Source organism: Camelus ferus, chromosome 1 (genome assembly GCF_009834535.1).
Source record: "Camelus ferus isolate YT-003-E chromosome 1, BCGSAC_Cfer_1.0, whole genome shotgun sequence".
NCBI classification, from domain to species: Eukaryota; Metazoa; Chordata; class Mammalia; order Artiodactyla; family Camelidae; genus Camelus; species Camelus ferus.
In genome coordinates this window covers 36,192,549-36,218,140 of record NC_045696.1, presented here as the reverse complement: position 1 = coordinate 36,218,140, position 25,592 = coordinate 36,192,549, and the positions used below count along the sequence as shown (strand labels likewise).

General features: G+C 37.6%; 1 protein-coding gene across 1 annotated transcript in view; it reads left to right on the top strand.

The window, feature by feature from the left end:
* The window catches only part of PROS1 (protein S), a 61,797-nt gene extending 48,884 nt beyond the window's left edge, over nucleotides 1–12,913 (top strand). The window contains exons 11-15 of the mRNA XM_006189297.3: nucleotides 1,522–1,689; nucleotides 2,990–3,158; nucleotides 5,753–5,901; nucleotides 7,947–8,172; nucleotides 11,094–12,913. Coding sequence (XP_006189359.2) covers nucleotides 1,522–1,689; nucleotides 2,990–3,158; nucleotides 5,753–5,901; nucleotides 7,947–8,172; nucleotides 11,094–11,254 — 873 coding nt within the window. The 3' untranslated portion in view covers nucleotides 11,255–12,913. The remainder of the gene's footprint in view (nucleotides 1–1,521; nucleotides 1,690–2,989; nucleotides 3,159–5,752; nucleotides 5,902–7,946; nucleotides 8,173–11,093) is intronic.
* The last annotated feature ends 12,679 nt before the right edge of the window (nucleotides 12,914–25,592 follow it).

Below are 25,592 nucleotides of genomic sequence, written 5' to 3'. Positions count from 1 at the left end.
ACTTATGCTGGGGCACTGTATTGGCAACTCAAATACCATAAGTGCATAAATGGTGTTGCCATCAGTAATAGTAATTTTCCAAAATGGTGAGAAAATCTTAGTAAAGATCCAAATGAAACAAACATCAATCCATTCTTGGTTTACAAGACTATTACATTCTAGAAAAATTCAGTGAATGCTAAAACGGGGCAGCAAAAATTTTGTATGTATATATACACAAACACAGTTAATTGTATACATGAGTATACCCTACATGAATATCTAGTAGGGGTGTTCAGAAGGTTTGCAGGATAGTGGACATTTTATTATTTATTTGGCATGACTATCATGCATATTGCAGGGTGTCTAGCCTCTTGCAATGTCACCATACCTCCTACTCACTGTGCCAACTGTAAGTGCTCACCACTCCCAAATTTGCCCCAGAGTAGGGCAGCAAAGCCCTATTTTGAAGTATTTGCATGACTAGAGGGAAAAGGCCTGGGGCCTGAGCTCTGGAGCTCATTATAAAGATTGAGAAGAAGAGAAGGATCCAGCAAAGAGATGAGAAGGCATGGTAAGAGTGTGGAGGAGAAGCAAGCCAGGGGGAGGAGGTACGGGAGGCTAAGAACCTCTTTCAAGGAGGAATAATCATTAGAATAAGATGATACTGATTGGTTATATTAAGGACAGACCCTTGACCACCTTTAAACCTAAAATGTTACCTTTTATCCTCCTTTAGAGCATAGTTTTTACCTTCCTGTAATAGTGCTTTAATATGCCTGTCGTTTGTCTTTCCTTATTGAGTAGTAAATGTAGTAAATGAAGAATTTGCATTTTGAGTGCTACAGTTTTACATGAGGTTACAGCAGTGGCTCTGCAAATTGCCTTTATGGCAGGATTTTTGTTTGTTTGTTTGCCATTACTTACTTCCAACCTTTTTAAAAAACCCAAACTACTTTCAAAATTGGAACAACCCAATTTAATTTAATGTATTGTGCTTCCTAAAGACCTCAACTACTTTTGAATTTTGAAATAAAAATAATTTGTCTGTAATAAACAAAATGCTGAATGTACAAACTTTTCTTAATATATATGGAAAATTTATTTACATTAGTGATTTCTTATTTGTACTATCGGACAATTGCAGAATAAGAGCACTTAAAAGCTTTCCAAGATTTTGTAGAGTGATTCACTTTCTTTTTAAAACTGTTAATTTTATGGCTGACTGGGGTTGAAAGATATATATATTATAAGTGGGTGTTTAACAGAAAAATATTTATTTTAACTTTAAACTTTAAAAATAACTTTGAAAATATGGTGTTGATTTAATGTTGATCAAGTATTATCACGTTAAAACACATTTTTATCACCTCTATACTAATTTGACATTTCAAATGTAGTCAAGAAAATTGATAACTACATTAAAATGATAACTTTGGAAAATTATGTACTGGAATAATAACAGGATTTTTCAATCTTAGTGTTGCAAATGAAGTGCAGTAATGTTTAATTACTTGATAATTTTTGTCTTTTCAATTGTAGGTCTCTGTGGAAGAATTAGAGCATAGTATTAGTGTAAAAATAGCTAAAGAAGCTGTAATGAATATAAATAAACCTGGAAGCCTTTTTAAGCCTACAAATGGGTTTCTAGAAACCAAAGTATACTTTGCAGGACTGCCTCGGAAAGTGGAGAATGCACTTATTAGACCGGTAATGATACAAGCTTATATCACTCATCATGGATGAATTCCTTTTGTCTGTAATAGATTTGAAAATGTGTTTTTCTGAGAGTCAAAAGAAGTTATTTTGTTGAACATACCAACTGTGACAACTTGAACTGAACGTGTAAAATGAACATTATCGACCCTTGAAATTATGTTAAGGAAGTAATAAAATGAATGTAGTGTTTTTGAGTCCATTTAAATTCCCAGCATTACTCATGGAGAAGTAGATTTTTAAAGATTCTCCAGGCTTCACTTCAATGTTAACATTGTAAAAGAGTCCATACTTAGCCATTAAACAAATAAATACATATATTTGAGTCCAAAAATACATTATTTTGTAGAATCCAATCAAAGAGCTTTCCTAGGTCTATTTTAGGACTAAAATTGGGGAGATAAGAAGAGCACATAGGGTGGAACTTTTTAAGAAGAAAAATCTCTGGTGGGAATATGACTGTAGCCTGTCATAAATTGAAGTTAGATATGGTAGATGATTTTTCTGTACATGGTGTTTGTCTAACTTCTGTGGAAAAATTTTCTTGAAGGAGACCAATCACTGACCTTGAAGAGTTTTAATTTTCATTTGAAGTCATGGGTCTGCCAGTTTTATGCTTGCTGATTTAACTTAAATATTTACCATTTTATATCCATCTTTAAGTTACCTTAACTTTTAAAGGATTTCTGTGATATGATATAAAACCTGAATTAGTTAACTCATGTCAGAGTGAATATACCTGTCCTTTGAAATTGATAAATCAAGACATTTTAAAAGTAAAATAAATTATTCAAAAAGGATCAACTATTTATGAAATGGCTACATGTCTTGAGTCTTGCTGGGTGCTCTGTGAGACTAAAGAATGCATACACTTTTGTTCCTGAAGAGGCTTAGTTTCTGATGGCAAGACAAACCTAAATTGTAAATGCAATTAAAGAAAAACAGAAAGCAGCTTAGAACCCAGGGCCACAGCTAGAGGCATATATGTTACTTGAGAGCAGAAAAGTTAATAACTGGCTGATACGGGAGAGGCAGGTAAGGCTTGAGGTATTAAAAATCATCAGGTTCCGAGAGGAGGTTTGTGATGGCACTTTTACTGAAAAAGACCGCCCATCTGAAGGACACCTTGAAAAAAATTTAAGATAAAAATCAAAATATTTTAAACATTTTTAAGTGTCATCAGAGAAAAGATTTTCCCTTTAAATGAAAACCTTTATAATCAAGGTAAGCCACTTATGAGTCTGTATTTTTTAAGTTTAAAATGCATTCATTGATCTATATTTTAATTTGTTAGATTAACCCTCGTCTAGATGGATGTATTCGAGGCTGGAATTTGATGAATCAAGGAGCTTCAGGAGTAAAGGAAATTATTCAAGAAAAACAAAATAAGCATTGTCTTGTCACTGTGGAGAAGGGTTCCTACTATCCTGGTTCTGGAGTTGCTCAATTTAGCATAGATTATAGTAAGTGATTTTCCATTTTATCTCTTTTCTCATTTATGTCTAAATTTATTCATTGATACACAGCAGTGACTCCTTCAGTAAATGTCATTGAGTGCTTACTGTGTCCCAGACATAGTGTTAGGCTTATTCATACTGTTATGTATATTTTATGAAAATTTCCCAGTATATTGGGAGAAGAAAGATAGTTGAATATGCCAATGTTATTATTTAATGGTTATTGGCACATAACCTGATTAATTTTGGATAAATTTAATTGACATTATAAGGTTCACCAATTTCTCAATTGTATTGAGTCTACTGATTAATGCATCAAAAGGATTCCTCTTTATTTCCAGCATTTCCATTTGATCCTTTCTTAAAGTGCCCACCTCTCCATTGAAATTTCCTCTCTTCATACATGTTGTCCATCCTTTCCACCTAAGTCTTCAACTTATTAATCATAATTATTTTAAATTCCTTGTCTGATAGTTCCAACATCTGTGTCATATTTCAATCTGATCATTTATTTTATTTTTTATTGAAATATAGTCAGTTTATAATATATCAATTTCTGGTGTACAGCATAATAGTTCAGTCATACATACACATACATATATTTGTTTTCATGTTGTTTTTCATTATAGGTTACTACAAGATGTTGAATATAGTAAATAGAGTAAATCTTTTAGTTTTAATTATTATCCCAGTTTCTACTGAAGTTGAATATCTCACCATATGTTTATTAAGTATTTGTGTATCTTAATTATTTTGTTGGGTTCTTTGTCTTTTTCTGTTTTAGGAGTTCATTATTTGAGCTATTAATATTAACTCTTTGCATTATAAATTTAGCACTAATTTGATATCTTTGCTTTAAGGAAAAATGGTATTTTAAATGTGTTTATTTGCAGCCTTAAAGAGTATTACTGCAGTTTTAAGAAAGAATCTTAACACTAGTGCTTAACACTATTTCTTAACATAAATCAATACAATGTCTTTAACTTTAGCTCTGTTCTGTATATGAAGGTTTTTAAAAAAAGTTTTAATTGGGTTGATGACTGAATATAGGAGAAAACTAGGCCCACAATAATTTGTTCAAAGGAAAAAAAGTCTCTGAAGAGAAAATGAAAATAAGAGTTATATTATACCTGTAAAAAATTACTTTCATAAGTAATTAGTTATTTAATGGATAGCATGAAAGTGACCTACTTTATAATTAATACTTAATGCTGCATTATAATTTCTGTACATTTGCATGCTCATTTTAGTTTGAGTTTGTTAATATCTTGTAGTAAATTAACTTACTTTAAGATGGTTATATGTATATTTTTTTTCTTTTGGGTGGGAATTAAAGGATTATAGTGAAAAATGTAATAGTATTAGATGTGACTAAATGGAAGAACATCTTGTCAAAAGAAAAGTATTCTCTCCATTCACATTCATGCTTTCAAAGCCTCAAAGTGCTATTAGGGCTATAGTTACATATTACTTTATATTAGATGAGGAAGACTTCATTCAGATTGTGAACTAATATTTTCAGGAATCAAACTATTTTGAAATCATATTAATTCAACAAATATTTGGTGACTCCTGTGGAAAACAGTGATAGTAGAGGTCTGTAGAGAAGTGACTCCTGTGGAAAACAGTGATAGTAGAGGTCTGTAGAGATTGAAGTCTAGTGGGGTAGACAATTAACCTAGTGATTCAGAAGAATTTTAAGTATTATGACGAGAGAATCACGGAAAGTTCCTATTAGAATTTTAGAGCTGACTGTTGACTTCAGAGTATTTCTCTGCTATCAAACTATCCAACTCCTCTATGTGTAGAGATCATATTTTTCTTGCCCACTTTGTAACCTGACCTCTATATGAAAGAGGATTGGTGGGGTGGGAGTGGCAGCTATACCCACATTTTTCCTCAGAAGGTTTGCAATAGATTTGCTTTTTTGTTTGTTTGTTTTGGGAGGGGGAGAGGTAATTAGATTTGTTTGTTTGTTGTTTGTTGTTTGTTTATTTATTTATTTATAATGGAGGTGCTGGGAATTGAACCCAGGATCTTGTGTCTGGTAAACACATGCTCCACTACTGAGCTATACTCTCCCCTACTTAAAACATTTTTTGGTGTGGAAAGGTAATTAAGTTTATTTATTTATCTTAATGGAGATACAGAGGATTGAACCCAGGACCTCATGCATGCTAAACATGTGCTCTACCACTGAGCTATACCCTCGCCCCTAGATTTGTTGAATTTCCTTCTGGTGAGTACTTTAAAGTATGACTGCTCTGAGATTTGAGCATAGGAGAATATATAAGACAGAAAGAAAAGCTGTTCAAAGAGCAAACGGAAAATTCACAATAATCCTAAACACCACAATCCAGAATTCTCTTCTAGGAAGAAGGACAAAAGACTGAGGCTCCATTTGTGTGTTTCTTGCCTGCATTAAAAAAATATTTTTCTTTTGTTTTGTTCTGCCTAGGTTATACAGATCATTGAGAAAGAGAACTAAAATCTTTAGTATCACACAGAGATGGCTTTGAGATATTAGTAAGATTGTAATAATTCCTTCTGATGCATCTAAGGAGTCCTTTGATCCTGCTTCTATTTTCTTGTTTAAACAGAGACTGTATCCAATGGTGAGGCTTGGCAAATGAATGTGTCCTTGAATATTCGCCCATCAGCGGGCACTGGTGTTATGTTGGCCTTGGTTTCTGATAACACAGTGCCCTTTGCCTTGTCCTTGGTGGACTCCACCTCTGAAAATTTTCAGGTAACTTTACTCTACACCTTTAAATATGGTATGATCTGATCTTATCTGATATGATATGATCCTTATTTTTAATTTTTTTCTTTGCTTTTATCTGTAAAATGGATAGAATGGTGGTATTTATCCATGCTCTTTTGAAGATTAAATGAAATAACTTATATAAAATATATGGCACAATCTCTAGCACATCATTAAAGACTCAAAAAATGTTCATTATTATTACTTTTTTGCTGCCTTATTTCCAAGATTTGAACCAAGAAGTAAGGGGGGAATATGGGAAAGTCTCTTGCTTCTATAGCTAAGATTAGGCAGCTTCACACATGGCCTGCTTGGAGCCTTCTCTCAGTGCACAGAGACCCACCCTTACTCCAAGTCTTTGAAGTGTCATGGGAGTTTGTACTAACAAAATAGAAGTGAGTCAGACTGCAGTCCACTCTGAAATATTCAGTTCCTAATTATAATATTTTGTGTTTTCTGGCACTCTTAATCATTTCTCCCCTAAGTAAATTAAGAAAGACTAGAGAAACCTAAAACCAATCCACTTGGTTTCTTTCTGGAAACTCTTTTTTGAAATTAGGAAGAAGAACAGGAAAAACTCTTCAATAAAAGGAAACATGAGATTTATTGGAAGATCTGTATTATTCAACCTTCTATTAGAGGCTAATAATTCTGTCCATGTGTCATCCACAGTGGGTTCCAACAAGTTACAGCAAGAAGCTTGCGTTTGTGCCAAGGGTGGCTCAGATGCTCTCTGTAGCTTTTAGAAAGACACGTATAACTGACTGATGCCTGTAGTAATAAAAAGGAGTGCTGATTGCAGCTTAAAGGATGGATGGGGGCAGTTTCTGGTGGTTAACTGTAAGCAACCTAAAAAGATTCTGCTGAGTTTTTATCTCCGGTTGACCACAGGACATTACTATGTTTGGATTTCAGCTTTTTGTTTGCTTCTTTTTTTCTTTTTCTTTTTTAAACAAAATGGAAATCCTACCTTCAACACTACATTCATGCAGTAGAGGAGGTTAACGCCTGCCATATCTTTGAAGTTTATTTTATCTTTTCTGTGTTTGTCTTCATGGCTTTTTTTTTTTTTTTTTTGCATATCAAGTTGCCATCTCAAGGCCTATGTAAAACATTTCATAACATTACTCTTCATGCTATTGATCATTCTAGAACATTTTCTCAGCTGCCCATCTTTAAGACTTTTAATAAGTTTAGAATATGGATATGTGTAACACAGTAACAGATTTCCTCAAATAACCTGTAGTTGGAAAGTATGGACTTCATTTAACGTGGGTGTCTTGGATTCCTAAGTAAACATTTCAGACTATTTTTCTACTATCTGGTCATAACACTCGTCTCCCTGGGTTTGGTTTTATTTTCTCTGTCTTTTTACTTTTCCTCTACACACATGTAAGCTATATGCGTAGGTCACTTTCAGCAATTTGAGTTGTGTAGTGTATCAGCAGTTTAAAAGTTCAGAAAATATATTTTCTTTTTTGAGAATCTTCTGGTAAATAACTCTGTAGCTTACTGCTGGCGATCCTAGTTTTTCTCTCTCAGAGACTTCACTCAGTTTGTTCCAAGTCTACAGGATTGCTTGTGTGGCACAAATAAACCTTTCAGTCTTGCTGGCATGTGCTTACTAAAGCACTTGAAATTTTCCAAGTCTTTTCTCCAACAAAGAGTGATTCAACTCCTTACTTTTTCATATGTAAATATTGAAATTAGGAAGGCTCATAAGCAGAAATATATTGCTTAAGACACTATGTAAGGTTCCCATTGTTGGTGAGACAACTCGATGTACTGAATTTTCAAAACCTGCTATACATTTGTATCTCAGCTAAACTTGGAGTTTGTAAAACTAATATATATTCTAAAATTATGATTATTATAATAACAAGTAGTTTTTTCATTAAACTTGAAGGCTCTATTGTACTTTTTCCCCCCTAATTGAAATTCAGTTTTTGAATTTTGGAAACTAAAAAGGCACTGTTGAGTGGCATTACCATTAGTACTCACTAATATTGAGTCTTTGCTCTGTTCTTCAGGATATCCTGGTATCTGTTGAAAATACGGTAATAGCTCGGCTAGAGGCCTTAAGTCTGTGTTCCAGTCAACAATTCTATCTGGAAATCAGAGTCAATAGAAACAACTTGGAGATGTTGACTGAACTTAAAAAAAGTAGCATCTACTCTGAAGATTTTCAAGGACAATTTGCCATCTTGGACAAAGCAATGCAAGGAACATTGGCCACTTACTTGGGTGGGCTTCCAGGTATCTGCTTACTTTTTCTTCAGTTTTAAAAAGTGTGTTTTTAATGAAATTGATAGTATTTTAAATATGTAATTGTGGTAAAACCACAGCTGTATGTCTATATATATATATATATGCATAGCATATAAATTGTAGTAAACGGGCATCAGAAGGAAGTCAGAATCCCAACATCCATTATTCTTTTTCTGAGGGCTTGCGTGGACATTTTATTGGTGCATTTTTATTTATTTATTTTTTAATAGTGAACTGTAACTAACCAAATTTTGCAGCATTTGATGATCCTATACAGAAAGGATTTATTATATCATTTTATCCTCACAATTATCTTGTGAGTTTAATATTTATTCTTCAATCCAACCATTACTCAGTCAATATTTATTAAGAACCTGTGTCCCAGGCAGCAGGGACATAGTAATAAACAAATGATATGATGTCTGCTGTTTAGGCTTTTACAATCCAGTGGCAGGGGCAAATATTAAACAAGTGATTAGGAAAATATCCAAAAAATTAAAATTGTCATAATTTCCATGAAGGAAAAGTGAGGGTTGCTTTTAGATCCTGAAATTGGAAACTTGGTCTGGTTGTGGGAGCCAGGAACAAACTCTCTGAAGAGAGGCTAAGATACAAATCTGATCTTTGAAAGATTAAAACAATTTAACCAGGCGATGAGGGTGGGGATTGGAGCATGTATGTAAGTAAAATTGTCCATGTGTGTGCCAAGTGAAAGGGAGTTGACATGCTTGAGGAATATATAGATCAGTGTGGTATGGTGAGAGCGTATTGAGCAAGAGGGATGGTAGTGCAAAAGGAGGCTGGGAAGTTGGTGAATGGGTGGCAGGTTTGTTGACCTGGTTCAGGGTCCTGCGTCTTATAAGAGTCATGAGAATCATTAAAAAGTTTTAGACAAGGAACTGATATATCAATAATGCAGTTAAAAAATCCCCCTGCATGATGGACATAGATGGCCAGGTGGGAAGAACAAGTGAATGGGCTGAGCTGGGGGCTACTGAAGTAGTTCAGATGAGCAAGCAGTAATGATAACAGTAGTGAAAACTATACTGCCATCAGTTAGTGCATGATACACAGTCTGGGCATGGTTCAGAGTGCGCCAAATGTATCAACTCATTTAAAACAGTCCTGTGAGGTAGGTACTGTTGTTATCTCCATTTTACAGGTGAGGAAGCTGAGGTTGCTGCTGGACTAAGGCTGGCAGTGGAGATAGTATACAATGAATAGGCTGGAGATACATGTGAGAAACAAAGAATCTCTTGAGTATTTGGCATGAGCAGTTGCATGGGTGAAGATTCCATTTACCAGGATGGGAAAATCGAAGGAAAAATAGGTTATCTTTAACTTAATATTGGAAAATATGAAATGGGCATCAGCATTGTACTTTACATGGCAAAAAAGTGGAGGCAGAAAGTTCTTCAGAAGTATTTTCAAATACCATTTACATGTCATTCTCATGGGGAGAATTCTGAATTTGATGTCTAGACTTCTGGTAACTTTCATTAAATTACTTTAACTACTCAGTGTATTCATTTCCTCTATATGGAAATTTCATCTGGGTTTTGGGGGAATAGAATTAAATTGGCTATAAAAGTTATAAATAGATCATAGATAGATATAGTTACGTTAATGTGGTTAATTTCGAGGAAGTATAATTATGGTTCAAATGAATGAATTCTACATTAAAATTCCCTTACTACCTGATTCACACATTAGTTGAATGCAGTTTTAGAAAATGAAACAAGTAATGAAGGAGTTCAAAAGAAGTAAAAGTATCAAAAGTTCAGTGGTTCCAGGAATTTGGCAATAGCACTGAAGACTGACTTCAGGCAAGGTGTATTTAGAAAAAAGAGTGAGGGAAACTTGAGGATAACTGAAAATGGAGGCATTGAGAGAGTGAACAATGGGATGAGTAACATTAATTTATATGCAAAATAGGTATGTTAAATTGTATGTTATGAATTAAAAATCTGGGAAAATTGATGATTCTGAGGATATTTATAATAGCAGATATTTATAATATTCTATGATACTCAGCTAGACTTGAAAGGGTTTCTTAAAAATGCTATGAGCCCATAGAAATGTATGGACTTTATTCAGTGTGTTGGCAAGTTAGAAGTAGAAAATTTGAAGTATACATTTTTTGCATAAGGTAATAAGGAGGAAGAATAAGGACTCAAGAATATCCATTGGGAATTCAGATTCATGGAGATGAGATGCCAAAAAAAGAGGACACAAGTAGAGAGATGGATGTTTTGAAAATGAACCATAGAGGTGTTGCCTAAGTATTATGTTTGATAAGGAGAGTGAAAGTGTAGAAAGGCCCAAAGGCACTAAACTATTCATTGAAGCATTATTAAAATTGTTGTTTTTTAGAACACCAAACATTACATAAAAGTGAATTCCCTATCATGACCTGCCATTGTGTGCTCAGCAAGACGCTATTTTTTTGGAAAACATAGAAATCTGCTTTTGTTCTAGCAATAACAAAAGAGATATATTTATCGTGGCATTTAAAGATTTCCAAGTAGCTATAATTTTGAGTTGAAAACAATGACTTAATAATGCTTAAACTGTTGGTCAGATTTAAAGAGAAAATAATAAAGTAGAACATTACTAGTAAGAATATGCTATTTTCTACTCCTTTTAAAGTATGTTTATTTATCTGAGGTTTGGGTGGAACTGTTTATGAAATCAGAGGAGCTCATGATATGGTGAATTCAGTGCTGAGCACAATACCTTACATATACAGGAGTCACTTAATATGAATTTATTGAATGGAATTGCATTGTTAACTTTTCCTTTAAAATTAGAATTTGGTTGGAAATGAGAAGTCTGAATAATTCCTCTAACTGTAAGCAAATAAGATACTAAAAGTCTTGGGCTAATATTTTAATATTTTGTTTTTACAGATGTCCCATTCAGTGCCACACCAGTGAATGCCTTTTATAATGGCTGCATGGAAGTGAACATTAATGGTGTGCAGTTGGATCTGGATGAAGCCATTTCTAAACATAATGATATTAGAGCTCACTCATGTCCATCAGTTTGGAAAAACACAAAAAATACTTAAGGCATCTTTTTTCTGCTGATACTATCTTTTTCCTGTGTGTAATTATGCTTGTGTTTCAATAATAGCTGAAGGGTTTTACCTGCAATGTGCAGACGTGGATAATTTTGTGGTACTTTAACCTCCCCTGGAATTTTAAAAAGATCCTTTTTCAAGAAAACAAGATTCTCTTGTGGTGTAAATCACATTAAAGTTTTTTTTTTACCTCTGTTGCTGTCTAGAAATTAAATAATGAAACAAAAATTTTAATTTGAATTTTTTGTTACAAATGAGATTTCATTTTTATGTTTGTTAAAGTAAGATTTAATTTGATCATCATGAACTAGTGTTTAAATATTTATTTTTCTGGTAAGGCAGGGAAGTTAAAGCCTTGTTGGAACCCAAACAAAAGTGCATTTGACTAAATAATGTTGTTACTAGCCCTCTCAGGTCAGCCCCCAACAAGAGTCCTTTTTCCTGGTGTCGTCCATGCCAGTAGAATGACATCATTTCGGTTCAGAAGCAAAGGAAATCTTTATTCTTAGATCAGAGAATGGAGCGGTGTGAGCACACGCTCTCCCGCTCCCCGCCGCCACCCCATGACAGGCTGTGGGCGGGTCTCCTCAGCAGGGCGGGGCCAGAGTTCTCGCGGGACAGGGCCGGAGTTCTCGCGGGATGGGCACAGCCATGCTGCTCATGCCCCGGACTGCAGCGCAGCGGCTCAGGCCCGTCGCGGCCATCTTGAATGGCAGGGTCCTGACCAGCAGGTTCTGCACAGCCCGCTGAGCTGAGGTGTTGGGCGCTGCCGTTTCACACGAGGAACTCTGGTCTGAAGGGCCAGGTTCAAGACCTCTGCATGCAGCGCCCTGTGAGCAAGTGAAACTAGACTAAGCACAAAGGAAAAAAAAGGTTAGACTTTATTTTATTACTCAGATTCTGTTTTTATTTCCTGGGAATTGCTATTGGGCTTTGCCGGTGACACTGTTGATCACAGCAGATGCTGTTGGTTTTCATTTTTTTCTCATGATGGCAGAAGAGACAGTGGCCTATTAAGCATGAATCGAGTGGAAGGCTTTAAAGCTTTATTCCAGAACAATCCTTCAGGGCGACCAGCTTTGACTATCTTTTTTTCACCTGGTTTAGCATTTGAACCAGTAGCTTTACTGAAGTGGGACAGATTTTCATGAGAGCAGCACATGTATCTTGCTGGTTAGTAATTGGATTCTATGAGGTTGGGAGACTGGATTGTGTTAGAAAGGGTATAGAAACCTGGGATGGGTACATTCCGTAAATTTGGCTGTGTGGGTCACACAAGTGACCATTTAGAAAAAGCAAAACCTAATGATGGAAAGAATGAATGAGAGGATAAATAATGTGGAAGCTCATAATTTTTCTTGAATCCAACTTTAATTACCAGAGTAAGTTGCCAGAATGTTACTGCTGAAGGACAGAAGGAACTGTGAAAACTAGAATAGATTTTAATAAAAGGATAACCACAGAGGGACATAGTTAATGTTGTGCTTTTGTAATGCTGTGTCTTTGAAGTAAGGAGGTAAGATTGCTTTGTACTTGCTGGTAATGCATTTCAAGTGGCAGTTTTCTCCCTCTTAAGCCTACTATGCACATTAGGAATGTATCAGATGCTTCACTGACAGCTTTGGAAAATAAACTTTTTCCACTATAGATATTTTACATCATGTGAGACGTAATTAATTGATGATATTTTGACAACTTATATGAATAATATCTGTATTCTATCAAGTCTTTGAACAGAACATAAAATTATATAACTAACATACATGCAACTCTATATGCTGCGCAGTAGTTCTTTAGAAAAGACAGATAACGGAAATATTTGATCAGTAGTTACGGTTGAGTTGTAGCCTGAAGCTCAGAAAGTAAAGAAAAGCAAAAGTAACATGTATTGAGTGTTGACACATCCCAGAAATTGTGTTAAATCAACTTACTGAATGTAACTTCTCTCCTGGTTATCAGCATGTACTGTGTGGGTGACAAATTACAACAAGGAACTACTGATAATTACATTGCTGTAAAAAAAGCAAGGGAGTAGTAAAACTGAAAGTATATGAAAAGAAAAAAAGAAGAAAGGGAAAAAGAAATTTTCTTTAGGGAGAAGTTCTCTGATTTTCATTTAATTGCGTCCAAATACAAGGACAGTTATAGGAATCAACTTCACATTTCCCATCAAAAACAGAAACCTTTCAACATGCGGTGATCTTTATAGGGGCTCCAAGAGGCTTATTTATGAATTTCATCTGTCTTTTGAGATGCACTTCAGTATGGCTTAAAAGGAGAGGGTCTAGATCTGTGGCTAGGAGTCTTTTACTTGCTCTTTGATTTTGAACTTGGCCAAGAAATACAGATTCCTACTTTTAAAGTGTGATAGGGAACAATGGTTTCATGAAGACCAAGTAGGGTATTTGGAGTTATTTGAGCTTTGTGTCATGAAAGAAAAATCTAAGTGACAAGTTTGTTACAGATTCCTCTAGACACTCCCACTTGCAGAGATGGATTACAGATTAGTGAAAAGCATAGTTAATTTGTGAGAACAGAGTTATTTACTTCATTTTCCTGTTGGAAATTATAATTCAAGTCTCAGTCCCCTTATGTGAGGCTTATGAAGTATTTCCAATTTTCTTTTCATTCTGGAACTGATACTATTGGTGAAGAGAGGACCTTTCTTCTATGTTTGTTTAATAATTGCCTTATTTCTTTTGGAAATCCCTTAGGCCTTTAATCTATATGGTCGATACAGAGAAAGACTGGGATGTTTGAAATAATTTCACTTCAGATTTCCAGATATTGCTATTAATAATATAAGTTTATTATTAGAAGAAGAAGAAAGAAGACAGGTTCTCTAGAACCTCTTGGAACAAGTGTGATAAATTTCTAACTCATTCAGCAACAAATATTCATTGAGCACCTACTCTGTGCATGTGGAGTCAAAGGTAGTAAGTCTGAAGACCTAAGTTCAACTGAATAGGAAGTGACAGTACTCAGTTAGGCCCATGGTAGACTCCAGACTCCTCCTGTTCTTTAGAGTTTCAAAGTTGGTCCTTTTAGGCTGTCCTAAGAAATTGAAGCAATAAAACTTAATCATTGCTTCTATATAGGAGTAGTTTGTTTCTTACAAATGAGACTGGTTTGACTGTGATCTTGAACGTGCATTACTTGTTATACCAGGCTTCAAGCTTTCACAGAGAACTTACATTTGAAAATTGGATTTTCTCCTGCAGAAGAGGCATTGGTCAGAGGTTCACCCAGTGATGTGCTTAGGTCCAGACCCAGTCCACGGCTGTCTTGTGTTCATGTTTACCGAGTGTGAAAGTGAGGGGCAGTTACCTGGGTCGGCATCCTATGAGGCTTTCTGGTGCACATTAATATAAACAGTGCAAAGCCAGATTACCAAATCGGACTGAAACGATATGTGAAGCTAAGAGCGTCAGAAATAGATGGAGATCAAGTGTTGGGAGGTTTGGAACAAGTAGCAGAGCCTTGAGGCTGGTAGGAATTTCCTGAGCCACAGTCAACTGCTTCTTTAATGCTTTGGACCTGCCATGTTATAGCAATAACTTTGTGGATCAGAATAGAATCCAGTGAACTTATAAACTCATTTTTTGCTCACCTACTTCTCACAAGAAGCCCTCTCCATAAATAACCCTAATTCTATGAAAGAAATAATATAATAAAACTTGTATTTTACTAGTGCAAAATCCTCTTCCATGCTAGTTTCAAATGGTGGAATCTGAAATCTCTTCTATAACTAGTCTTCAGGTAGAAAAACCACTTGTTTGACTCTGATCTTATTTGAGGAGAAGAGAGATTGGGCCAATATCTAACTGACATAGGAAGGGTCTAACATTATCTGGAGTTCCCAAATAATAAATAAATATAAAAAACAGTAAATTATTTTATATAAATATAAATAATACATATAAAAATTTAATTAAACAAAGCCATATTGAACACTGAGGCTGAAGCTGGAGCCTTCAGAGATAGAGTATTTTCATGAGCCAACCTGGCAGGTACAAGGTAGCCACAGAAGCTAGGAGCTGGCTGTTCTGGAAAGTAGGCACAGTCTTAGCTTTCTTTGTCCATGTAGCAACTTGCCAAGCTGAGATTCAAACCCAGGATACCTGGCTCAAGAGTCCATGGCCAAGTTTAAAAGTCTTTACTGCCCCTACAATCTTACTAGTTATCACATCATTTAGTAAATGTTATATTGTTGGAGTGAACAAATTCTCTCTGCAGCTCTATGTATAACCTGCTGTGACACTGAATCTTAGTTGATCAACTTATGATATCAACAGTGTTATCAACTTAATGGTTTTGAAGACAAATTCATATTATTTAATTCGATTAGGCAAATTCTGATAATGACTCTGAAAACTTACATGCAGTGGGCCCTCTGTATCTGCAAGTTTTGTATCTGTAGATGCAACAAACCATGGAACAAACATATTCAGAAAAAAATAATTCCAGAAAGCTCCAAAAAGCAAAACTTCAAAATTTGCCACACATTGGCAACTATTTATATGGTATTTACATTGTATTAGGTATTACAAGTAGTCTAGAGGTGATTTTAAGTCTATGGGAGTATGTGCATATGTTATATGCAAATACTGTGCCATTCTTTTATATATGGGACTTGAGCATCCTCAGATTTTGGAATCTATGGGAGAGGCTCTTGGAACCAATCCTCTTTGGATACCAAGGAACTACTGTAATTATAACCCTGGATTAGATACTATCCTAGGAAAACAATGGAGAAAATGCCCTACCCCTGCCATCAATGTATTCACAGTCTAGGGGATAGCAGACATATGGAGAAGTAATTCAAATATGAACCCAAGTTTCATAAGAGATGCAACAGAGAAATAAACATTTACAGGGGATTATGGGAGGAAAGAAATGGATTTAAATGGAAACTTAGAAAAGTGCTATTTGCATCAGGCTCAGTAAGATAGATAGGAATTTCTATTAGTTTCTCTGCTTCCAAGCCCTGTTTACCACAATGTTTTCAGATGATCTCTCACAGAGAGATCTTATTTCACTATAATCTTCAAAACTTCCTTTGTTTCTCTACCAATTATTGAATGAAGTAATATGCATTGTACATATGTTCACTCCTGACTTTCAAGGGCTTTCATCATTAAACCAGGGGATCTCAACTCAAATGCTTCTTAGATTCATTGGCTCTATCCCAGACAACTAAATCAGAACATTCTCGTGGGTAGCCAGAGTAACAAGCCACAGATCCAGGCTCTGTGTACCTCTCTAACCTCATGCATCCCCCTCATCCTTTTGTCTCCCATGTGCATGTGAATGTGTACACACAGACATATGCACATACACATGTGCACATATATGCAAGCATGTGCACACAGAAGGACAGACATAAAGAAAAAAAATAGGGTGAAAAATAGGGACAGGAGAAAAGAATAGAGAGGAACAGGGTGTGTGTGTGTGTGTGTGTATGTGAGAACAAAGCCAGCAGGAGAGAATAAGACAATGAAGAAAAGAGAAAATGGGAGAAGATATGAAGGATATGAAAACAGATTCAGTGAAATATTCGGCAAGATACAAAATGAAGAATAAAGGAGAGGAAGGAAAGACTACCAAAAGATACTGAGTGAAGAGGATAAAGCAGACATAGAGAAAAAATTTAAAAAGAAATAAAATATCTACTGTAGACAAATAAAAGTAGATAGTGACAAATGGAGATCTACAGAGAGATTAAAGAGAGACAGAGATAATGAAGTAGAAATTTAAAAAAATAAGTTGAAAGAAGAAAAGTTTAGGAAAGAACAAAGGGAGAGAGAAAGAGAAGATAAGACCAGGTGAACATAAAAAGAGAGAAAAGAATTGGGTAGAACAAAGGAAGGTGAGCCAGGCATAGAGAAAGGAGAGATGGAAAGAAAGAACAAATATAAATGGAAACAAAAAGGGAAAGAATGCCAGGAGAAACAACAAGAAAGAGAGGCAGACATAGAAATCAATAAAAACGTGACTATGTCTGAAAAAACAAAGCAGGAAAATAGAATAATAAAAATTAAAAAGGAAAAAAGTGAAAGAAATGACATGGAAAGAGAGTGATAGAGATGAAGTCAGAGAGAAAAAGAGATAGAAAAACATAGAGAGAGGCAGGAAGAAGAAGAGGGTGCTAAAGTAGATTATCCAAGGTGAGGATGGCAACCATGACTTGGTGTGGAGATGATGTCCCTGGAGGTGGAACTCTTGGCCAAGTAGCTACTAGAGAGTGTATACCCCCAAGTACCGGAAATCTGTCATCAAGGAATCTGCTGTAGGAGTAGATAGGGATCATGCTCTTCTAACAATTTGCCAGGAATGGGGCTGTCAGTGAACTCTGTTCCTCTAGCAGGTTCTATTGAAGATGGTCTAAGCAGTACACTTCCATGTCTGCCATGGTCACCTCTGACTGTTAGAAAGCTCTTCTTTATATTAAACAAAAATCAGACTCTCAATACTTAACACTAAATGCTCCTCTGTTACTGACATAGAAGAATTAGGACACCACTGGTTGGCAATAGAAGACTCAGTTGGAACTAGCTTAAGCAAAAAGAGAATTTTTGGAAAGGTATTTGGTTAACTTATGGAATTCAAGGGTTGAAAGTCATAGAGCTTGGGTTGCTGCAGTGAACTAAGGAAGTTTCCTCAATATTGTTTCTCATTGCTATTTCTTTCTATTTTGCTCTAGTAATACATACTGGTGTCTTCAACTCTTCAGTTACATTATGGAACATGGCTGACAACTGCTCTGAATTGACATTTTCATGTCACATACAGCTCTGACATGGCACAGTAATAATCATTGTTATCTTTCAGTCCCAGTTTCAGAATTCCATGGGAAAGATCTGATTGGCTTAGCCTGGGTTAAGTGTTCAATACCAAGTCAATCAACGGTGATGTGAAGGCATATTAAACCAGTGGTTCTCAAACTTGACTGCATAGTGAAATCACCTGTGGACCTTTAAAAGCACTGCCAATTCACCTCCTCTTCCACTCCCATGCCCCCAACCCCTAGCCTCCAGCTCAAGATCCTCATTTAGCTGGTTTGGTGTATAGACTGGGCAATAGAGACTTTAAAAACCCTGAAGGTGATTCTAAGGAGCATCACAGAAATAAGATTCCCTCCTGAAGCAAGGTGGATGGGATGGGGATGAGAGTGCAGGCAGCCCCAAAGAAGAGGTCCTGGCAACCTCTTGCAGATGCCCACTATGAAATAAAACTTCCTGCTGTTTTTCAGAAGCCTTCTTATTTAAGGCATCCAAAAAAGCTATATTTCTACAAAACATTTTTGAAGTATATCTTTATTTTGCCATGTTTTCTGGTAAAAAGACTTTATTAAAAACAAATACCAAAAAATTCCCTCTTCTACCATAAGAAAATAACTTACTCTAGTATACAATATACCTTTTACACTATGTGAAAAATCATGGTTGTATGAAAAAAACTCACTTTAAGTATACTTTTCATATAGAAAATAAAAGGGTGAAAATGTGTGTGCTTCTAAAACAAACCAAATTTTTGGCATAAAACATACTCTGGTAGGTAAGTCTTTTTCTAAATCATCTTCCATTGTTAAGAAAATACTGCTTTGGCAATGGATCTGCTAGTAAGATTCCTGGCCTTTCCAGATCCCACAAGGCCCTTCCAGTTCTATGTTCATGAGAGAGGAGGGATAGCCTTGGGGGATCTTCACCCAACAGGTGAATCCTACCCAACAGCCTATGGGATACCTCTCCACATGGTTAGATCCCATTGCTTGAGGCTGGCCTTCCTGCCTAAGAGTGTAGGGAGCCCTCTCCACTCTCCTGGAGGAAGCTTTTAAGCTAACTTTGGGGGCCCCTATACAAGCATACGCCAACCATCAAATTTCTGACCTTTTAAAAGGCAAGGGACATTTCTGGCTCTCAGATGCTCGGCTTTTTTTTTTTTTTAATTGTTTATTATTATTAGAAACTAATATAATAGGATTTAATATAACTTTTTAAAAACTTTTTTTATTGAGTTATAGTCATTTTACAATGTTGTGTCAAATTCCAGAGTAGAGCACAATTTTTCGGTTACATATGAACATACATATATTCATTGTCACATTTTTTTTTGCTGTGAGTTACCATAAGATCTTGAATATATTTCCCTGTGCTATACAGTATAATCCTGTTTATCTATTCTACATTTTGAAATCCCAGTCTGTCCCTTCCCACCCCCTACTCCCTTGGCAACCACAAGTTTGTATTCTATGTCTAGAAGTCCGTTTCTATTTTGTATTTATGTTCTGTTTTTTTAGATTCCGCATATGAGCGATTTCATATGGTATTTTTCTTTCTCTTTCTGGCTTACTTCACTTAGAATGACATTCTCCAGGAACATCCATGTTGCTGCAAATGGCGTTATGTTGTTGGTTTTTATGGCTGAATAGTATTCCATCATATAAATATACCATAGCTTCTTTATCCAGTCATCTGTTGATGGACATTTATGCTGTTTCCATGTCTTGGCTATTGTAAATAGTGCTGCTATGAACATTGGGGTGCAGGTGTCTTCTTGAAGTAGAGTTCCTTCTGGATATATGCCCAGGAGTGGGATTCCTGGGTCGTATGGTAAGTCTATTCCTAGTCTTTTGAGGAATCTCCATACTGTTTTCCACAGTGGCTGCCCCAAACTACATTCCCACCAGCAGTGTAGGAGGGTTCCCTTTTCTCTACAGCCTCTCCAGCATTTGTCATTTGTGGACTTGTGAATGATGGCCATTCTGACTGGTGTGAGGTGATACCTCCTTGTAGTTTTTATTTGCATTTCTCTTATAATTAGTGATATTGAAAATTTTTTCATGTGCCTATTGATCATTTGTATGTCTTCCTTGGAGAATTGCTTGTTTAGGTCTTTTGCCCATTTTTGGATGGGGTTGTTTGTTTCTTTCTTGTTAAGTCATGTGAGATGCTCGGCTTCTTAAATAGCAGGCATTCTTACTGGAAAACCCAGATGTCACTGTCTCCATTTGTGGGGCACTCAATCCTGCTACACTGTTACCATCACCAGACGAGTCTCTTCCCTTTCACCTATGTCATGAGACCCTATCCATTCTAGGAGCTAGAACAGAACTCACCAAACAACCCCTGGAAAACCTTGATGAGATCTGGTTCACTGATGGGAGCCACATATTCTTGTGACCCTCTTAGCTATCTGCGACTGCTTTCCAAGCAACACTCTGGTGAGACTCTTCCATCGCCCTAGGGGACTATGGATCCCTGTTAGATAAACCTCTTTCTTAAATGTCCCCTGGTTCAAATCTTTTCTCTTTTAGGGCCCCCAGCAAACTGTTTTAATACTAATTTAAAAAGTCTCTGACATTAGGGTCCCTCTTTTGACTCCTCCTTTAGTTCACTGGACTAAAACTCCAACATCTGCTTTCTAAAACCTAAACCAACAGAAAGCATGGAAATCAATGTTGTTTGAGATCCTTGTTTGCCCCTTTCATCCTTTGGCTAGGATTAGCTCTGTATATTTGACCTCTGTCTTTTCAACCTTCTTATGAAAAGTGTTTCTTCTCGACTAGAGATAAATTTCAGATGATTATATAACAAGATAATCAACCAATCAGCCAAGACCACTTCTATACAAGCCCCTTGATGAACACTGACCCTTTACTCACATCAGGCCCAAGGACAGCCAGCTAGTTTGGGACCCCAGTGAGCTCCCTCATTGCCCCAGATCAGCAGGAAGTAGCTAGAGTGGTCCTCGCTCTCTACGTCCCCAAGATTTGGGGTCTTATGACTAGAAGGGGGAATCTTAGATAGCTTAGAAAGAAATGAGGATTGGGCCAAGGGAGAGGAAAGGGAAAGGAAAAATCCAGAACACAAGAAACCTGAGCTCCCAATCAGCCAGAGCGCAGGGAAACTGAGTTGTCAAACAATCAACCAACCAACTAACCAGCCAATCAATCACAAGGCCTGGGAGTAACTATCTCTTGCCTGGGGGTGGAGGCACACCCGGTGTCATGTCTCTTCTACATGATTCATGCTGTGTCTATTATGGCTCTTAAAAATGTTCTAAAAACAACACTTGCTGGATTGAAATATCAAATTTTCTCTTGAATTTACCTTTATATGGGTTAGAAAGTCTTAGTAAAACTTAAGTGGTTCTTTTGCAAGTTATCACACTTTTTGATTTTGTTTTATTTGTTCATATCTGAAGTTTGTAATATAAACAAGTGCTCTCTGTAATACTACACAGACATATCTACATGGATTTCTAGATGAAATGGACTACGTTGCTGTCAAAGTTGACTTTTTAAAAACTTATTGGGAACTCAACAATCAGATTGTGAAGATTTTGGTATGTAGATATGAACAAATATATCAAATCTGCCATTGACAAAGCTGCATTTAGGAAATTACCTTATATTATCTCTACTATACACAAATTCTCTGAAATTGGGGAAAAATAAAAAATCTACCTTCTACAAATGTTTTTATTGTAAACAAAATATGTGGTGGTGACATATTGTTGAAAGAGATAATCAAGAGAACATGACCCCCATTTGATCCAAGAGCTGGACCTGGGAAATCAGAGGCTCCTCACCCCCACCCCTGTGCTTAGAACATACACTCTCCACTGTTCCCACAGTGGAAGCCATTTTCAAGGATGCAGCCTTGAGAGACCAGTGTTTTCTTAAGACTATCTGGATTGGTATATGTGACTGAACCCAGGTGAGTTTTCTATATAAACTTTAAAATTCTGGTGGGCAAAGTACACAGATCTATTCATCTTCTGGCTGCCCAAGACAAGCCTTGTAAGTAAGTTACCTTGCTTATGAAACCTGCCACCTACCAAACAGGAGTGGCCTGTCTTCCTTCCCTGTATGGGGGTCCAGTTTCAGATTTCTCCTGGGCATCTCCCTTCTGGGGAGATTTCTAACACAAGTGGCAAGCTCGCCAGGAGACCCAAGCAATGGGCATTGGGAAAGAGATATTGTTGGGGGAAATCTCAGGTTGGCATTGACCTACATGTGGGGAGGGGTGGCCTATATGTTAAATGCTTGCTGACTGATGCATGAATACAAGAATTTAATGTGCATGTTTGAGGAACTGCACAGAGTGAACTGCAGCAAAGAAGAGAAATGTATGGCTGCCAGTGGGCTGGCCCACACTATGGGCAAGTCGCTGGATGCAGTTGCCCATCTAGAGGATGAAACTTGAGTTAGAAAGTTGGAAGAAGAGCTGAGGTTAGAGAAGGACAGGTGAGTGTCCACTGTCCTGCTCCCCTGGAGCTGGCAGACAAGCTGGGAGAGCAGGATAAGAAGTTGGAGAATTTGACGTGCATTTTGCAAAGCTAGGAGGGTGCAAACTGCCATGGATTCAGGTCACAGACCTTGTGCCAAAGCCTGATTAAGACTTTAAGATTAGGACTTTCCTGGGAAAATGAGGAGAGTGAAGAGGAGAATGTTGTCTTGATTGATAGTGAAATGGAAGAAATATCCCGTGTCCGTCTGACCCCTAACACAAAGGAAAGCAAAATTTCAGCATCGATGACCGCAGCCAGTGGGGCAGTCCCCAATTTAGGAAGCAGTCATAATGAGAAAATGTCTTCCCTCTGAGCTTATTGATATAGCTGCCAAGTTCCAGTAGACGGACAAGGAACGTACTTAGGCATGGTTAGTGCAGCTTTGGGATACAGGGGGTGTTGGCATTTCTCTGCCCTGGCAGAAGACAGAGAAAATGAGCAACACCACTCCACACTCCCCGCCCTTTGGCAGGCAGCACCTGCATGATGCTGGGGAGAGGGCATTCAAGGGAATCACTCCCTTATAGATTGGAGTATTCTGTCCTGCAGGGGGGCTTGGCCCAGTGAGGGCTAACCCCTGGGCATGAAGGGCTTTGGAAGTCTAGAGAGGTAGTACGACAAATTCTCAGGAGTTGGGACAAGTCTCAAGCCTGTCCAACCCCTAAGAACATGAAAGAAGTGCAAACTTTTGTAGGGATTTGGGGGTTTGGGAGGACTTTTATTCTCCACCTGGCACAGTGCCTCCATCCTTTATACCACTGGTAAAGAAAGGGCACATGTTGGACTGGGGATCAGAGCAACAAGCTGCCTTGGAGAAGACAATAATATTAGTAAAGCAGATGAACTCTCTGGGCATCTCCCAAACAGGGCAATCATTTGAATTAGATATATCTGTAACTCCAGAAGGTATGGGTGAGACACTGTGGCAGAGACAACAGAAGAGGAGAGTGCTCCTAGGACTTTGGTCCCAGCTCTGGAAGGGGACAGAAACCTGATGTGTCCCCATAGAGCAACAATTCCTAGCACTATACACAGCCCTCCTCCAGGTGAAGCCTCTTGGGAAAGGCTGAACTTAGAGTGGTTTGGTTGATGATCACTCATGAACCCTGGCCATTAACCCCTTAGACTGACATTTGGGATGTTCTAAAGAGATTAACCCTATGGTTCGGATAATGGAAAGCCAAGAGGTAGATTATCCATGAGTGAGACCTTGTGAAGTCAGGATGTGTAGAGGGATGTTTGGATTCACTTACAAGAGCCTGAGGCAGTCCTCACTGTTTTCCATGTCCTGTCCATGGTATGCACAACTAGGTCAAAGGCACTGACAACCCCTGGCAATCAGCAAGCTGATGCCCTAGCTTGGATACCAGTCCTAGCAATTGACTCTTCAGTAGCTACAGCTGATTGAATGCAAAGAAAGACTGGCCACTTCAGTGCTCAGGTGGGATGGCACATTGTCAAGGATGTGGGTTGCCCTTAAAATATAGTGTCTTGGTTAATGTGATAAGTCCGGTGTGATCTAAACAATGTCCAAGGCAACAGACAAAGGAGTCTAGGGTCATTCACCAGTGTTCCCAACCAGTGGAGGATTGGCAAATTAATTATACTGGCACCCTTCCTGTGAGTGAAGGTTCTAAGTGTGCCTTGGTTTCTGTGGACACCATGTTTGGTTTAATTCAACATTTATCCTGTTGCCATGCAAACCATGTTGCTACTATTAGGGGATTAGAGAAGCTGACTACTGTGTACAGACACTCTCATCAAATAGATCGTGATTGAGGGTTACAGTTAAAAGGTCATAATGTGCAAGACTGACAAAAGAACATAATATTGATGGAAGTTTCACCTCCCTTGTAACCCACGAGCAACAGGGGTAGTAGAAAGGAAAAATGGAATATTACAGCAGTAGATTAAATTACAGGTAAAACCATCTTGGGCGGTGGACTAATGTACTGTCCCCGGCTTTGATGCATTTGAATGATCAACCAGTAGGGCCTGTTATCCCCTATGCCAGATTGGAGCACCCTGCCCAGGTATCCAGGACTGTAACGGGGTGAAAGTCTCAAAAAACAGCTACTGCCCCAACTCTCACCACGGATCAACATGCTGTGATATTGAAAACACCAAGCCCCATCATGCCTGGGAAAGGTTATTTACTGGAATTTGCAATGGGACATCCCACTGGGATTGGCTGAGTTACTTCCCACCCCCAGGTGAGGGGGAACTACTCAGTCTCTACTGGGAGCCCATTGTCCTGCTGCCAGGCTGGACCTGTTGAAATGCACTGTTCTTGGAACTGAATAGTCACCAAGGAAAGAGGGGAGAAGGTGGGAGTTCTTGTCTGGCATATCCTACCCCCAGTCCACCTCCTCATGCCCAACGGTGCTACCTCTCCCTGCCAACATATATGGTATGCACAACCAGGTCAGATTCCTAAAGCTATGGACCTCCTCCTCCAGGTCAGGTGGACAAATTCTGTTTCCCAACAGGACCGTCATTTGGCTGATGTATTTGTTCCCTCCATTGGCCTGGATGACATTATAGCACACTTGGAACCCCTTACTAAATCCACATAGCAAGCCTTAAATGATAGCCAATAAAGTCTGTCTTTACTGAACACTGAAGTGTCTCTAATGACAAAAGCTGCCTTCTAAAATAGAATGGCCTTGGGCATTTTTGCTGCCTCGCAAGGAGACATCTGTGCCATCATCCAAACAGAATGTTATGTGTTCATACCTGATGAGTCTGCTAATGTGTCATGTTTGTTAATCACATGAGGGCACAACTGAACACCATGAGTGATTCCCACCCCCAGCCTAGAGGACAGTAACTGGTTTAGGTCACAGAACTCTTGGTGGACAAAGTTATTACCAATGTTGGGAATTATTGTCTTAGCCTGCATTTTCTCTGGCATGTGCTTGTATTGCTGCTGTTGTATCTGCCTGCAGTGCAGCCAGATAGCCACCAAATGAGTCACCTCCAAGCTAGTGAAATCCCTTGCTGACTCCCATCAGGGCACATTGAGGGAGCA